This window comes from Scyliorhinus canicula, chromosome 5, assembly GCF_902713615.1.
Source record: "Scyliorhinus canicula chromosome 5, sScyCan1.1, whole genome shotgun sequence".
Taxonomy (NCBI): domain Eukaryota; kingdom Metazoa; phylum Chordata; class Chondrichthyes; order Carcharhiniformes; family Scyliorhinidae; genus Scyliorhinus; species Scyliorhinus canicula.
This window is the reverse complement of record NC_052150.1, coordinates 88,394,450-88,411,934: the sequence shown is the minus strand read 5'-3', so window position 1 is coordinate 88,411,934 and position 17,485 is coordinate 88,394,450. Positions and strand designations below refer to the sequence as shown.

The 17,485-nt window shown below is 44.7% G+C and overlaps 1 protein-coding gene across 3 annotated transcripts in view; it reads right to left on the bottom strand.

The window, feature by feature from the left end:
• The window catches only part of LOC119966114 (thyroid hormone receptor beta), a 290,813-nt gene that overhangs the window by 254,572 nt on the left and 18,756 nt on the right, over positions 1–17,485 (bottom strand). For 2 of the 3 annotated variants that reach the window (XM_038797341.1, XM_038797342.1), the window contains one exon: positions 3,729–3,878. In XM_038797341.1, coding sequence (XP_038653269.1) covers positions 3,729–3,795 — 67 coding nt within the window. In that variant the 5' untranslated portion in view covers positions 3,796–3,878. Of the gene's footprint in view, positions 1–3,728; positions 3,879–17,485 lie in introns of those variants that run through there. The other variant, XM_038797343.1, reaches the window with a different exon arrangement.

Genomic DNA, 17,485 nt, shown 5'->3' with positions numbered 1-17,485 from the left:
TACAGACACCTGACTGTTTCTGGTTTCCAATAACACTTTTCAACACAATACCAAAAGGAGTGGAAAAGCATTTCACAATAGTACTTGACAATTGAGCAAATGCACTACAGCAGAAGAGGCCAACCTTGCTTGATCCAAATCAGACTACAGTTATCATTTCAGCATTACCAATGTGATTAAAGAGGACCTTGACACGGATACCATGCACTAGAATCCAATTAAAAATTAACCATCAGTTACAATGTCCATGCACGGAGTTGCAGCAATGGAATACATGAAAAAATAATAAAATCTTGCGAACACATCCAAACACAGCTGGTTATGTTTAACTAAACACACAACAAGGTTCCATGCTTCAACAATAACACTGTTAGATGTCAGGCACTGATTTCTTGCCATTTTCTTTACATGATGTGATGCCAGGAAAAACTGCTGCAAACATTTCAACTCCCTACCCCCTGCCAGAGAAATGGAAACAGCAGCATGCACAGAATGGTCAGCAAAACAGGTCAAGTACAAAATAAAACAAATCTGAAAAGAAAACGGAACTGGAGCATACATGCAATATAAACTGAATGGTACAATTTTAAATCAGGTGCATGAACAGAACAGGATCCTTGACTTTAGAAGCATTGAGGACAAACAAGTTAATCCTAAACCATTATAAATTACTGGTTAAGTCTCATCCCGAGTATTGTGTCCAACTCTGGACACTGCACTCTAGCAAGGATGTCATGGCCTCGGAAGAGGATACAGATGATGTTTATGAGAATGGTATGAGGCACAAGGAAATTCAATTTCGTGGAGAAACTCGTATTGTTCTCCTTAAAGCAGCGAAGGTTCAGAGAAGATTGAATAGAGGTATAGATGTGTACAAAATTATTCAGGGATTTGATAAAGTAACTAAGGAGAAGTATTTCCACTGGTAGAAGGGTCAGTAGCCAGAGGACACAATTGGCAAAAGAACTAGAGGAGTGATGGAAGCAGATTCACTTAATTCAATGACTGTACAGTCCAATTTTACATGGAGGATCAGCTTCAAAGGTATTTTCCTGCACAACTTGTAGGGCTTGGATGTTCTCTTTGTATCTCAGTGGCTAAGATGAAGGCAGTATCAGATTGAAGTTGGTTCCCAAAGGGAGACCCAGTGAGAGCATGACTGTCTCTGCACATCCTCTACCCATTTGGCAAGGTCATTTACATCAGAGGGTGCTTTAATTGCAGCTCTGCAATGATTGTTCATGTAAGAATTTCATTGATAGTCATTCAGTTGGCGTCTCTCACTTCACTAATTTGGCACTATTAATTAATTATGCACCTCCTTTTCACTTCTACTATGTAACATCTCGCTGTTTTCTGTACTGAATTCCATCTGCAGCAGCCATATGCATTAGGAAATTGGGTTTAGATCCTGGATTGCTTCATGGTAATTAGCTGCTTCCACCTTCTCCCAAAGGTCTGGATAATAGATTTGATCACTGGACATCTACCAAACAGATCCAGCAACTTCACGCCAATTTCATCAATTGCATTGGTGTAGCCATTTACACAAAGTTTATGGTGCAGCAGCACATCTCATAGCAACTTAGATATTGACATTTGACTACATAGTCTCGTTTTTGGCCTTTCCCGCTATTCACCGACCTTGTTAAGTTTGAGCGAGAGTGCAACGAGGCTGGAGAATTGCTCCAAAGTGTGAGCTAAATCGGTGAGAAACTCCCCAGAGTCCAAAACAGTGACTAAGTGTCATTGAATAGTGGTGGGGAACTTGCCGGTAGAAAACTCCTGAAAAAGCCTGCCACAAGTTAACTTTGACATTTTTGGGGAGAATCCCAATCCATTCTGGCCTACCTCTGTCTTTTGCTACATGTTCAGCAAATCCTTGCCTTTCTTACTCTCCCAAACCCAAGTACACCCCAGCTCTTCAACTCACAGCAAAAATAACAAGTCGAAAGATAGCTGCTTTTAGAAACAGATGGAAATTGGACACAACAGACACTTGCAAACCATCTTCCCTTCAAATTATAAATTTTAAGGCATTCTATTTCCACTTTTGAAACGTAATCGTCCTCACGTGCATCAAAATATACCACATATTGAAGGATTACCTCGTTCATATGGGGAGGGAAGGTGGCCAGAGTTAGAAAGGTGCTGCTACAGAGGGGAAGGCAGGCAGGGGGTTTGGGTCTTCCGAACCTGATGTACTAATTCTGGGCGGCGAATGTGGAGAAGGTGCGGAGGTGGGTCAGAGGGGTTGATTCTCAGTGGGTCAGAATGGAGGAGAGTTTGTGCAGGGGGTCGGGATTGAAAGCACTAGCAACAGCGCCGCTCCCGATAGCTCCGGGGAAATACTCAGCGAGTCCGGTAATAATAGCTTCATTGAAAATCTAGAGGCAGTTTCGCCAACACCGGGTTGGGGGCAGGGTCAAGGGGAATGCCGATTCGGGGGAACCACAGATTTGAGCCAGGGAGGTGGGATGGAAATTTCCAGAAATGGGAGGAGAAGGGGATTAAGACACTAAAAGATTTGTTTCTTAGGGGTCGGTTTGCAGGACTGAAGGAGCTGGAGGCGAAGTATGGGCTGGAGCAGGGGGAAATGTTTAGATACATGCAGGTTCGAGATTTTGCCAGGAAGGAGATACAGAGCTCCCCGGAGGAACCGGCTTCCACGTTGCTGGAGGAGGTGCTGACGCCAAGGGGACTGGAGAAGGGGGTAATGTCAGCAGTGTACGGAGCTATTTTGGAAGAAGATAAGGCACCACTGGAAGGGATCAAAGCAAAGTGGGAGAAAGAGTTGGGAGAGGTTATAGAGGAGGGGGTCTGGTGTGAGGTGCTCCGGAGAGTAAATGCCTCCACCTCATGTGCGAAGTTGGAGCTGATACAGCTTAAGGTGGTATACAGAGCATACCTCACGAGGGCGAGGATGAGCCGATTCTTTGAAGGAGTAGAAGATGTGTGTGAGCGTTGTGTGTGGGGGGGGGGGGCGGGCACTAATCACGTTCATTTGTTTTGATCCTGTCCAAAGCTAGAGGATTACTGGAAGGAGGTTTTTAGGGTAATCTCCAAGGTGGTGCATGTGAAACTGGACCCGGGTCCCCGGGAGGCCATATTCGGGGTGTCGGACCAGACAGGGTTGGAAACGGGTGCGGAGGCAAATATCGTAGCCTTTGCCTCGTTGATTGCCCGAAGGTGGATCCTGTTGGGATGGAGAGCAACCTCTCCACCCTCTGCCCTGGCATGGTGGGGGGGCCTATTGGAATTATTGACTCTTGAGAAGGTTAACTTTGAACTGAGGGGAAGCTCCGAGGGGTTCGACAAGTCATGGCCATTATTTATAATGCACTTTCAAGAACTGGATAATATCGAACATTAATTGGGGGGAGGTATATTAAGGGTGACTATGGGTAATCCCTGATTCCTTTTTATCAGTTGTTTATGTAAACATGCGGGCTAATGTTTGGGGGTTGGTGGGAGGATGGGATCGTTGTTATTGTTATGGGGATTGACATATCTGTTGCTGATTATCGTTTATTGTTGGTAGGTGTGAATTTGGGAGAAAATGTGAAAAAGGAGAATAAAAATATTTTAAAAAAATATACCACATATCTGTAATAGATTAATTTGTATTTTTGCTCAATGATTATCAAATTACTAGATTACACGTCTTAAAATCAAGACATTGATAGCTTGCTAAACTGTGGGGGTAAGAAATAGCTAATCTCACTCACCTGGGGCATGGGGGTTTAACTGACAAACGATGCTGGTAATTAATCCTTCTGTTTGGGATCGGCACATCGATTACTTGAGTCCTTGGGCTGCAATGTATAACATCACTCTGGTTTGGACAGTGAGACAAAGGCAAGAATTTCTACGCACCACTGGGAGGAAAGAAAAGATGAAAAGCTGAGTTTAAACTTTTTAAAAATACTGCATGTAACTATTATATCACCCATTATCTTTAACTGTGCCTTCCAAACCTGTGCCCCCTATCACCTACAAGGACAAGAGTAGCAGATGTATGGGAACACCACCACCTGTAAGTTCCCATCCAAGTAACATGCTGTCCTAACTTGGATCTACATCATCATTCCTTCACTGTTGTTGGGTCAAAGACCTGGAACTGCCTTTGGAAGAGCACTGTGGGTGTTCCTACACCACATAGACGGCAGTGGTTCAAGAACTCAAGAGGAATTAGGGAATGACAATAAATACTGGCATAGTCAGCGATGCCCATATGCCATGAATGACAAAAAATAATTCTTCCTACTGAATGGATGAGGAACTAGGGAAAGAGTAAGGTACAAAACAGCACTTTGAGGAAGTGTCTTTTGCAGCTAAAACACAAGCTTGTTTTGGATTACTGGCGGCATGACGTACATAGGGGCAGCTTGAAATGTTTGAAATGTTTCAAAGGAGGCACGCTGCCATCATACCTCGGGCCCTTAGCAGGATCTGAACTGCTACTGCTGGTGTCAATTCAAACTGAGCTATGAAGTCAGTCAGGAAATATGTTTTCCACACAAAGCCATGAAAATCTGCAACACTGTCTGCCCAAAAGGCTGTAGATGTTGGTTTGTTGAGATTTTCAAGACTGACATTAACAGATCTTTTTGGGGTAAAGATATCAAGGAATATAGAACAGATGGGTAAATGGGGCTGAGGTACAGATGAGCCATCATCTAATTAAATGAAAGAACAAGTTTGAAAGGCTGAACGACCTAGTGGTGTTCCTGTGAACCTCAAAAGGTGTGAGTTCAAATCCCATTCCAGAGCCCTGAGCAGATTGACATTTCAGTGCGCTACTGAGGAAGTGCTGAATTTTGGATGAGACATTAAACTGAAACTCCCTTCAGGAGAGTGTAAATTGTAATCATCTTCCAAAAAGAACATGGGAGCTTCTCCCAGTATCCTGGTCAATATTAACCCTTCAACTAATATCACTAACTGATCAGATCAGTTATCTCTTTGCTGTACGTGGGAACATGCTGTGAGCGAATATGTGTAATGTCAGAAAAGTGGCACCTGATGACGGCACTTCAAATACACAACATTATGTGCTTTTATGAACATATGAAACAGGAGCAGAAGTAGGTCTTTCGGCCCCTCAAGCCTGTTCTGCCATTCAATCAGATCATGGCTGTCACGTTTTGGGTTTCGAATTCCACATTACTGTATACCTTCAATAACCTTAGATTCTTGTTAGGCAAAGGAATCAATCTACCTCTGCCTTAAAAATGCTCAAATTACTCTGCCCCCAAGTTCTAAAGTCACACAACCTTCAAAGAAGAAAATTCTCATCTTTGTTCTATAATTTTAGAAAAGTGGGCAGGTTGCGCTGAAAGCGGCCGGGTCCCGGGCCACGCATGCGCACGGCTGATGACCTACACCAGTTGTGCAGCAAAACATGGCGCCGGCGTTGTGCAAACTAACCCTCCGACCACGACCCCACAGCTCACTCCCTGGCCACCTCCACCACCAGAGGCCCCCCCCAGCCCTAGCAAAAGCCCCCCCCCCCCCCCCCCCCCCCGGCCAGCAGCATGGATCCTGGCCGAGTGTGACGGCGCTGGACATTGTCGGCAGCCACATATCAGGTTCCCGCTCGCTTGAGACCACATGTGGCCCGCACCCTCGGGAACTCGGCCATCGGGGGCAGAGCATTGCGGGTCAGGAGGGCCGGCCGATGATGCACCAACAGTGTTGAAACGGCGTGTGTCTCAATGACACCAGTTTAGAAAGGGCGGAGCATGGCGGATCAGCATCAGACCAGCTCTGACCCTGATCACGATTTTGGAGTTGGGCTACAGAGAATCCAGCCCAATGTTCTCCTGCTGGAGAATCATGAAGCAATTCAGTAATTCTCGCCAGATTTATGCATGGTGAGGAATATGAGGGATTCCCGACGGAATCCAGCTATCGGGCTACCATTTTTGAACATGCTGCCCAACAGCGAACTCCTGGGCTAGCTACCCCCCAAGCATCGCAAAACTTCTCCCCACTCCAGGTTTTTACTGTGCCTCCCCTTCCGCCCTAGTGCTGGAGTGACCCGACCTGCCCCACCCCTCCCTAGGGACTTCCGAAATAGGGGGTCCCCCCCCACAAGGACCATCCTAAATAGGGAGACCTTCCCCCCACAGGGACCCCAAATAGGGAGGCCCCCCAGGGATCCCATCCAGAGACCCAGTAACTAAAGGGACCCCCTAACTAAAGGAATCCCCCCCACCTAACATACCCTGGGTCTAGTATTGGAAGGGTGGGCAGGTATTGCATTGTGCAGGGGGGGGGGGGGTGAAAAGAGGGTGGGACTTTGGGGGCAATTCACTTAAGGGGTTATCCCCTCGGCCCATTGCGAAGTTCACCACATCAAATTCACGTTTGGTGATACCTGCAGTGAATCCTGCCCACAAGACTCCCGGCTCAGTGGACTGGAGAATCGAGAGGGCCTCGAGACTGTGGTCCTGGGCCCAGTAAATGGGTCCTAATGTTTAATTTGCATTCTATACCATCCACTGGCATGCGGGGGAAAAGACCAAACCCACTGCCAGCGAGGGAACGGAGCATAAAGGCGCAAACCCCAATTTCGGCCGGATTCCCGATTCTCCGCTCGATCGTGATCAGCATTGCCAGGTTTGCGGGGTAGAGGATACAGACAATTGCCCCCTGGTTTTGGACTCGCCCACAACAGGAAACATCTTGTCCAACTTTTTGAGATATTTCATAAGCTGTGTCCTTCAATCAAATCACCACTTACTCTTCTAACTCCAGTGGAATCGAGTCCAGCCTGTCCAACCTTCTGAACATCCTCTGGTTGTGAAAAGTTTGTATGGTTGCAAATTATTATTTTTAACCCTGAAAGAGGCTTGGGATGTTGATTTCATTAAAACTGTTTGTGTAAATGCGAGTTATAGTTCTGCTCTCCTCTTGACTTGCACTTGTGAGAAATTGAAGTAGTGTTCAAAATTAATCTATTTTGCAAAATGAGGCAGATCTCACTTAAAAAATGGTATGTGAATGATTCAAGCCATTATTAACGTGCACATTTGCCAGCAAAATCAGGATTGAGCAATGCACAATAAATCTCTAAAAAGGTGCTGGTCTATATATGACACTCTGCTATTTGTTTGGAATAAGCAGCATCTTGTTCTCCAGCTCATCTGCTGGTGTGCACGTTACTAAACGTATCACAAAAAATTAAGTCTAGCATTTAAGAGCACAAGTACTGTTCCTGGCCCAGAAAATATATAATTTAAGTTCATTCCTTTAGCTAATAATTTTTGAAAAATTTGAAAACGTCACTTTAATTTGTTTTTAAAAATTGCTTTGCATTTTCTCTCTTGAATCCTCCCTCTTCCCCATCCATTCTCTTTTTCCTCCTTGTACCATATTTGATCCTAATTCATCATCTTGGTGCCCTCTTGCCTTCGCAATGTTGTTATTTGCTTGCACATCTAATCTAGCAAGTTAGGGAGCAAGAAATGTTGGAGCTGAAGGACGCAGAAAAAGTCTAACCAGTGGTGTGTGTTGTGAGATGTCCCACTCCAACAGGATCCATCCATTTGCATATTTTAGTAAGGCCTCCTCACTGTCCCTCTCCCCTCCTCATTTTCCCTCTTAGCGCCCCTCTCAGGACTGAAAAATTAAACTTATCTAATCTTTCTTTAAAAACCAAGCCCTCAGACTTTGGGGTTTGCCCTCAAGTGTTTGGATATCTTCCATGATTTCAGGTTCAGCTTCTCAGAATACTTCAATTTGTTTGTGATTACCTCAGACTCTTATCAATTGGCAATGTGATTTACGCAGACAATAGAAGCAGGAGGCCATTCAGCTCCCTGAGCCTGCTCCGCCATTCATTATGATCATGGCTGATCATCCAAGTTCAATATCCTGATCCTCCCTTCCCCCCATATCCAGTATCAGTTTTTTCATTGCTCTTAAAATGATTAAATGTGAATGATGCATAGTATATTTTTATTCCCTCTGAATCTCCTAGCTAGATTAGCACCATTCATTACATAGAACATCTTTTCCCTATGTGCTACAAAGCAGAGGGCATTTTATCTCTTACATTTACCTGCTATCGTATGCACATTGAAAGTGTTGTCTGCAGCCCTAGTTCAGTATTAATCTGTTATTCATAAAAGCCCATCAAATTTTTGTCAAAATCATTCCATATTCTTTCTTTCTTTCTCAGTCACAGCCTTCCTTGTTTGTGCATGTTTTCACTTCGTGACATGTATCTAGTTGAATTTGGACTTTTCCTTCAGCACTATCTTGCTTTTGCTCCACACCAATATGAAACCTTGAAGTAAACTATAGGCATGTCTGAGACAGTGAGGGTGGAAACTGTGTAGCCTTTTCACCTGCCTCGCGTATGTTGTCCCGATCTCACTACTGTAGATGAGTGCATGGAGGACACAGGCTGGATTGACCCGCCGTTTAGAGTTCTCATCAAGTCTCTGATCCACGCTCTTACTCAGCTTGGACATAACAGGTGCAGTTCTTGCAACGTACATGTTGATTTCAGCATCAAATGACAGATTGCTGGTGATTGTGGAACCTAGATATGTGAAGCTATGAACAATTACCTACAACTAATTATCAGTACTGATAAATGGTGGTGTGGCAACATCTTGGACTGTGACATTTGTCTTCCTGGTGCTGATGATTAAACCAAACTCTTAGATAGATAGAACAGTACAGCACAGAACAGGCCCTTCGGCCCTCAATGTTGTGCCGAGCCATGATCACCCTACTCAAACCCACGTATCCACCCTATACCCGTAACCCAACAACCCCCCCCTTAACCTTACTTTAATTAGGACACTACGGGCAATTTAGCATGGCCAATCCACCTAACCCGCACATCTTTGGACTGTGGGAGGAAACCGGAGCACCCGGAGGAAACCCACGCACACAGGGGGAGGACGTGCAGACTCCACACAGACAGTGACCCAGCCGGGAATCGAACCTGGGACCCTGGAGCTGTGAAGCATTTATGCTAACCACCATGCTACCCCGTTCATTAGGTCTTCATTAGGTACAAGAGAGCCTGTTCATTTACTGAAGATGTTCATTGGCATGGAATGCGAGCGTGACATCACCGGCATAGAGCAATTCTCATAGAACATGTCACACCTTTGTCTTGAGCTCAGGCAGACAAAGTTGAACAGCTTTCTGTCAGTTTTGATATGCAAGCAGACATTTCTAGATCATCTGAAAGGTGCCACAGATGCTTTGGGGAGTATGCTGGCACAGTGGCTAGCACTGCCTCCTCACAGCGCCAGGGTGCAGGTTCAATTCCGGTCTTGGTTGACTCTGTGTGGAGTTTGCATGTTCTCCATGGCCTGCGTGGGTTTCCCCCAGGTGCTCCAGTTTCCTCCCACAATTCAAAGATGTGCAAGTAGGTGGATTGGCCACGATAAATTGCTCCTTAGTGTCCAGACATGTGCAGGTTAGATGGGGTTACAGGGATAGGGTGGGGAAATGGGCTTAGGGATGGTACTCTTTCAGAGGGTCGATGCCAACTTGATGGGCCAGACACCTCCTTCTGCGCTATAGAGATTCTATGAACCACTGTCAATGTCAGCATTTGTTGTCCACAGCTAATTTTCCTTGAACTGAGTGGTTTGCTGCCATCGCGGAGGACAGCTATGAGTCATGCACATTTTTGTGGATCTGGAGTCACATCTAAACCAGATTTGGTAAGGACAACAGATTTCCTTCCCTCAAGGGCATTAGTGAATCAGATGGGTTAGGGTGGGGAAGTGGGCCTAGGTAGGGTGCTGTGCCAAATGGCCTCTTTCTGCACTGTAGGGATTCTATGGTCCTGTGCTAATTTCATCAGCAAATATTCATCACTAAATTAACCTTGTCCTGCCTGGCTTGGCCATGTTCATCGAATAGATGACAGTCATGTATTTGAAGATGATGAGCTGAGTCATGACCTGTTGAACACCCATTTATCTTCAGTGAATGAACAGGCTCTCTTGTACCTATGAAGAGTTTGGTTTAATCATCAGCACCAGGAAGACAAATGTCACAGTCCAAGATGTTGCCACACCACCATCTACCTACAAGAATACTGCAAGCAAGATATGAAGATGGTGGACATTGACACAGACAAGTTGGAGATAGATGTTGCGGGCTCCTGGTCCCCAAAAAGAAACTGACAAGTATAATCTAATTTGATGCTGAAAATCTGAAGTAAAATCAGCAATGCTGGAAATACTCACAAGCATCCGTGGAAAGAGAAGCAGGATTAATGTTTCAGGCTGATGACCTTTTATCAGAACTGGAAGACATTAGTAATATATCTGGCTGTAAACCAAGTACAGGGTGAGGGGAGGAAATAATGAAAAGAGCAACTGATGATAGGAGTGATTAAATGACACAAGAGATGGTTTAGGAAAGAAAACAAGTAAAGAAACAAAGGATGGGTCGAGAGGAATTGTTCGGTTAGGTTATTGGTCTCTGCTATCAATTTAATGAGCAGGAAGCCAGCGGGAGGAATGACTAAGGATTTCTTTCACAGAACATAAAAGTCTGCCTACAGCAGTAACTATCTACAATCGCAGTCCCCACTGGGACAATCAACATGCCAGTCCCTGCTTGGGCCGGTTTTTATGCTCGGTCTGACGAGCCCCAGTTGAGTGGGCTATCAGGGAAGCTCGTACTCCACGAACCCCATAGGGAGATAGATTATGGCCTCCCCATGGGCCTCCTAGGAGTTATGGCATTGACTTTTCTTTCTCACTACACAAATGCTGTATTGCGAGCATTTTCTGTTTTTATTCTGGGTCTCTAGAGTTGCTATAAAATGAGGAAAATAAAATCATTGCCAGCAGTTGCGGTGTACAAAAGTGAGGGCACTGGTTATGTTGTGTAATTGTTGGAACTCTACTCTGGATGGCTGTAAAGTGACTCATTGAAAGAGGAGATGCTGTTCCTTGAGTTGCTTGTAATCTGTCCCCAGCTTGTGTCAACAATTAGATATTAAAGAGGCCATAATTTCAAAGATCCAGGGTAGTGTAATTGGGGGCGGGGGTTGTTCCCCAAAGATGCACATAGTTATCCAAGAAAAGTTAGAAAAATTAAAACCACTTCTGGGCAACTACTGTCACAGACTAGCACCCCACATAGGACAATCCCTCACATCCTTTCCCTACCGCCCGACAACCCCTCCCATGGTGACTCTCACCCCCCCCCCCCCTCCCAAATCACCCTGCCTTCCAAAGGCTAGAGCTGTTAAAAAAAAAGGGCGGGGGGTGGGGGTGGTTGGGCGGCCTCCTTCCTTCTGATGCAGCAGCACTCAATTGAAGGCTTCAGGAGCACTGCACAGTTGTTGCCTGGCCTGAGTTAGAATGTCGGGCGAGATGGTAGGAGCGGAATGGCAATCCGACTCTGCCGCTCCACGTAAGTTCAGGCTCACTGCAATACTGTTCTCATTTAGCAGAATACTACACTATACACACCTTAATACATCATCAGGCTTGCCTTGAGCATTGCTACAAGACATCTGCAGCTAGTTGAGCAGTGAGGTTCTGCCACATTTCATGTTTCGCACAATTGTGCATATCTGTCACAACAACTTCAATTAATTAGTTCCCAGTAAGACCTCATGCCTTAAATGATAACAGGTCAAATTAAACGCTGATTCTTCACAGTGTTAGAATAAATGTTCTCGTGTAATGCTATTGTCCTTTAAAAGTAGGGTAATATTGAAAGCAGGGTAATGTTGAATTTATTAAGAACACACATGGATAGAAGTTATAACATGGATACTGGTCATGTGACTCAGTTAGGTCACCCTCCATATGATAATACTGCTCTAATCACATGTAATCCCCTTTTCCATCATCCACCTGTCCAGTCTTGAATGCTGATGTTGTTTCTGCCTCAACACTAGCCCTGAAAGTGAATTTGACAAGTCACAACTCTTTGCGAAGAAGTTTCTTCTGTCCTTGGTTCTAAAACATTATATCTATACATTTTACCGTACATCATGGTTTATAAGTCAACCTTAGCTTCTCAATCCTTCCAAAGATTTGGGGGTGGGGGGGGGGGGGGGGGGGGGGAAGAGTCAATTTATCTGACAAACATAAAATCTGAACTCCTGGTGATGCTATTTTGAAATGTTTTTTAAAAAGTAACACCGGCAATTCAAATGAAATCAACTTGTTTAAAAATATATTTTTATTAAAGATTTTCCATTTACAATAAATTCGACAACAAAGCCAACATCACAAGCAAGGCCCACAAAAGGAAAAGGAAAATAAACCCAGTTCCGCACTCCCTTTGCACCATCTAACCCCCCTTAGCAACTGACGGTGACTAATTCCTTAAAGTAGGTAATGAATGGCTGCCATCTCAGGTAGAACCCCTCAACCGACCCTCTCACACTATACTTGACTTTCCCCAGGTACAAAAATTCCACTATGTCCCCCAACCATACCGAGGCACTGGACGAAGTTGAAGACCTCCACCCCAGCAGAATTCACCTCCTGGCAATCAATGAGGCAAAGGCAAGGACATCTGCCTTCACCCCCGCTTGTAGCCCTGACGAGTTCAACCCTGAAAATAGCTACCAAAGGCCAAAGGACAAGGCTCCAGATCAGTATTCAGAATTGCTGACATGATGCTAAAGAAGGAGACCCAAAATCTTACCAGCTTGCGACACAACCAGAACAGGTGTGTGGTTGGTTGGCCCCCCAGTGCACCGCTCGCACCGGTCCTCTACGTCCGATAGAAGCCGGACCTTACCTTGGTCAGGTGGTCCCTATGCACTACCTTCAACTAGATCAGACTGCACCACACACATGATGACATAGAGTTCACCCTACGAAGGGCCTCACTCCACAGCTCATCATCCACTATAGGTTCCACTTCACTTTCACCTCATCCAGCGTAACCTATGCCTCCGTTAGGATCTACCCATTGATGCCAGATGTGCTAGCCTCCTCTGACCCTGCCAGAGAAAAGATCCTCTCCATCAGAGATGATAGCGGCACCATGGGAAAGGTTGGGAAGCCCATTTGTTCAAAATTCTAGATTCTGGAGTTACCTAAAGGAATGTGATCCCTATCCCAAAAGTCCAAACATCACACTCAGTTCCTCCAAGCTGGCAAACTGTCCCTCCAAAAACAACTCTCCAAATCTTTCAGGCCCCTTTCCTCACCAAATGTGGCGTCCAATCTCAATGGCTCAAATAAACGATTAGAACAAATAGGGGCCATCCTCAATAAAGATCAAAGCTTAAAGTACTGCCTCAATTGTCTCCCTATCCTAAGAGTGGACAACTACTGGTTTTGAAAAGTATCGTTCTGGAGAAAATGGAAATGAGGCAATCAGCACTGCCGCAAACTAGATCTCCTACAGGACCTTGCCTCTATCTTTCCCCATATGGAACCTGGATCAATGGACTACCCCAGCACCTTCTCAACATTGGCCACCCAATAAGCCTCCACACCGCGCACCCCCCCCCCCCCCCCCCCCCCCCCCACACCGGACTGTCTATCCCTTCGAAGAACTCTCCTGCAGATCTTCTGGGCCCTGCCTGCCCATATAAAGGGTAATATCTATCTATTAACCTTAACAAAAAAGATTTAAGGAGGAAAACAAGAAGACATTAAAAAGAAACAAAAAGCTTGGGAGAATATTCATTTTAATAGATTGGACTTTGCCCACCAAGGACAGGGGAAGGTTGCCTCACTTTTGCAAATCGGACTTAACTTGACTCACCAGACTCGCGTAGTTCAATTCATGGAGCTGGGCCCAATCATGGGCGAATCGAACACAATGATAATGATAATCGCTTATTGTCACGAGTAGGCTTCAATGAAGTTACTGTGAAAAGCCCCTAGTTGCCACATTCCGGCGCCTGTCTGGGGAGGCTGGTACCCGAGGCAAGATACCCGAAGCTAGATCTGGCAAGGTGAAAAGGCAGCACCCCCATGTTGGCTCCCCTCCCTGGGGATTACAAATTAAATCAATGTGACACGTTTTATTGAATTAATTAATTCTACAAGGATATTTTTACCACAAGCAAAACTTTTTTAAAAACACCAAATTCCTTGCTTTCAACATCTGATGCAACGAGTTAATCAATCATTTTTGGAGTCACTTTGGATCTGGTATCATTGTAATGATCCCCACTCTCGATGTGTCACTTTTGGTTTCAGAGCCATCCCTGCACAGCAAGCCATCTTCCTTTCCATCCATCTCATTTGGATATTCCACATTATCTGAACAATTTCATGACAGCTTGTGCATTAATAGCATTTCACAATTTGTTCATAGAGTCCCTACTGTGCAGGAGGCCATTTGGCCTATCGAGTCTGCAACGACCCTCTGAAAGAGCACCCTACCCCGGCCCAATCCCCACCTTATCCTTGTAACGCCACCTAACTTATGAATGCCAACGGGCAGTTTAACTTGGCCAATCCACCTAACCTGCACATCTTTGGAATTGGGAGGAAACCGGAGCACCCGGAGGAAACCCCACGTAGACACAGGGAGAACATGCAAACTCCATACAATCACCCGAGGTTGGAATCAAACCGGGGTCCCTGGCACTTTAAGGCAGCAGTGCTAACCACTGTGTCACCGGAACGAAACTACACAAGTAGGAGCAGCGCACACTTGAAGATTTTTTTCTCTATCAACCATCCACTTGGCGCGAGAATGATCTTTGAATAATTTTTTGAGGCACACATTCAAAGGATGACTGACCAAAATTAGACCCGCTGGTATAACTGTAGTTTGGGCATCATTTCTTTGCAGTTGCCTCTTGATCTCATCAGTTATACCAAATCTAAACATTGCCTACACTACTATACTACTAAGCTGCATTCTTCATGCAGAATTCCGATTCTATAACTTCACTCCATTCTCATTTATCTAACCTTTGTCATGGAGATGAACAAAAACTCATGCCGGGTGTTGATTTTGATTCAGTTTTGTCAACCAGGCAGACTAGAATATTGCCTTCTCATGTCCTGTGGTTTTCATGAGAATTGTTTTTGAACATTTCCACTTCGCAGTTTGGTTGTTGGGCATTTCTTATGTTGCTAATGTGAAATAATGGATACTAGTGTTTTTGTTGCTATCTGATGAACCTTTGGAAACTGGTAATTCTGGTAGTTTCGGAGTGATATAGGTCTTCGGTCACAATGCTAATGACCTTTTCATTCTATTAAGCGGCTACATCAACTGCCTGTTGCTCTGAAATATTTTCTGCACTCATGGTTTGATTTCCATAGAATCTTGACAGTGCAGAAGGAGGCCATTCAGCCCATCGAGTGTGCACCGATCCTGTGAAAGAGATCCTACCAAGGCCTAATCCCCCCTACTTGTGACAATAAAGATTATCAAAGATTATTAACCCCACATCTTTGGGCAATTTAGCATGGTCAATTCACATAACCTGCACCTCTTCGTCTTTGGACTGTCGGAAGAATCCGAAGCACCCGGAGGAAACCCATGTAGACGGGGGAGAAAGTGCAAACTCCAGTCACCCTGAGTCCCTGGTGCTGTCAGACAACAGTGCTAACCACTGTGCCACCGTGGAGCATAGTCCACGACCTCTGCGGTGCCCCACCAAGAGACATCAAGGATGCGTCTGTGACAGCTTTCAGATGATCTAGGAGGTGTCTGCTTATGTACCAAATCAGACAGGAAGCTGTTCAGCTTGGTCTGCCTGAGCTCAAGACAAAGGTGTGACAAGTTCACTGAGAATTAATCTACGCCGATGATGCCAAGCAGCATTCCAAACCAAGGAACACCTTCAGCAGCAAATGAACAGGCTCGCTCGTACCTGTAAAGAGTTTTGTTTAATTATCAGCACAGGGCAGACAACTGTCACAGTCCAAGATGTTGCCACACCACCATTTATCTGATAATTATCACCATTACTGATCATTAGATGTAGGTAATTGTTCATAACTTCACATATCTAGGCTCCACAATCACCAGCAACCTTTCATTTGATGCTGAAATCAACATGTACGTTGCAAGAACTGCACCTGTTATGTCCAAGCTGAGTAAGAGCGTGGATCAGAGACTTGATGAGAACTCTAAACTGCGAGTCTATCCAGCCTGTGTCCTCAATGCAGTCATCTACAGTATTGAGATCTGGACAACATACGGGAGGCAGGTGAAAAGGCAGTTTCCACCTTCACTGTCTCAGACATACCTACAGTTTACTTTAGAGTTTTATATTGGTGTGGGGCAAAAGCAAGATAGTGCTGAAGGAAAAGCTCAACATTTGGAATATAGCACGTCATAATGACAATTAAACTAGATACATGTCATGAAGAGAAAACATGCACAAACAAGGAAGACTGTGACTGAGAAAGAATATGGAATGATTTTGACAAAAAGTTGATGGGCTTTTGTGAAGAACAGATTAATTGCTGCAGACAACACTTACAATGTGCATAAGATAGCAGGTAAAATGTAAGAGATAAAATGTCCTCTGCTGTGTAGAGCACAGGGAAAAGATGCGGATGTAATAAATAGTGCTAATCTAGGTAGGATTTCAGAGATATATCTGAGAATAATAATAGACTATGCATCATTCACGTTTAATTATTTAGAGCAATGAAAAAATTGAATGCCAAACCACAGAAATATCCAAACGCTAAGAGCAAGCCACAAAGTTGATTGTTTATTGTCTGAGTTCTGGCCTTACAAAGAAAGATGATATAAACTTAACTTTTCACTCGAGAGGGGGCAATGAGGGAGGGGACAATGAGGAGGCTCTACCGAGATATGCAAGATGTCTGGAACTTGTTGGAGTGGGACATTTCACAGCACATACCGCTGGCAAGACTTTTTTCTGTATCCTACCTTGCTCCATTGGATGTGCAAGCAAATAACAACATGGCGAAGGCAACAGTGCAGCTGTGATTTTAGTAAATGGTGGGACTAACAGTGTATTTACTTAACCAATGAGAGTTCTGGATAATAATCTAATCTTTATTAGGGTCACAAGTAGGCTTACATTAACACTGCAATGAAGTTACTGTGAAAATCTCCCAACCGCCACACTGCAGTGCCTGTTCGGGTACACTGAGGGAGAATTCAGAATGTCCAATTCGTCCAACAAGCACATCTTTCGGGACTTGTGGGAGGAAACCCATGCACACGCGGCCGAACGTGCAGACTCCGCACAGACAGTGACCCAAGCCGGGAATCGACCCCAAGCCGGGAATCGACCCCAGGTACCTGTGCTGTGGATTGACAAAGATGGTGAATTATTGGTCAAATATGGTACAAAGAGGAGAAAGAGAATGGGTGGGGAAGAGGGAGGATTCAAGAGAGAAAATGCAAAGTAATTTTTAAAAACAAATTAAAGTGACATTTTCAAATCTTTCAACAATTATTAGCTGAAGGAATTAACTTAAATTATACAGTTTTTGGGCCAGGAACAGTACTTGCGCTCTTAAATACTAGACATAATTTTTTGTGATACATTTCTTAATGTGCAAAT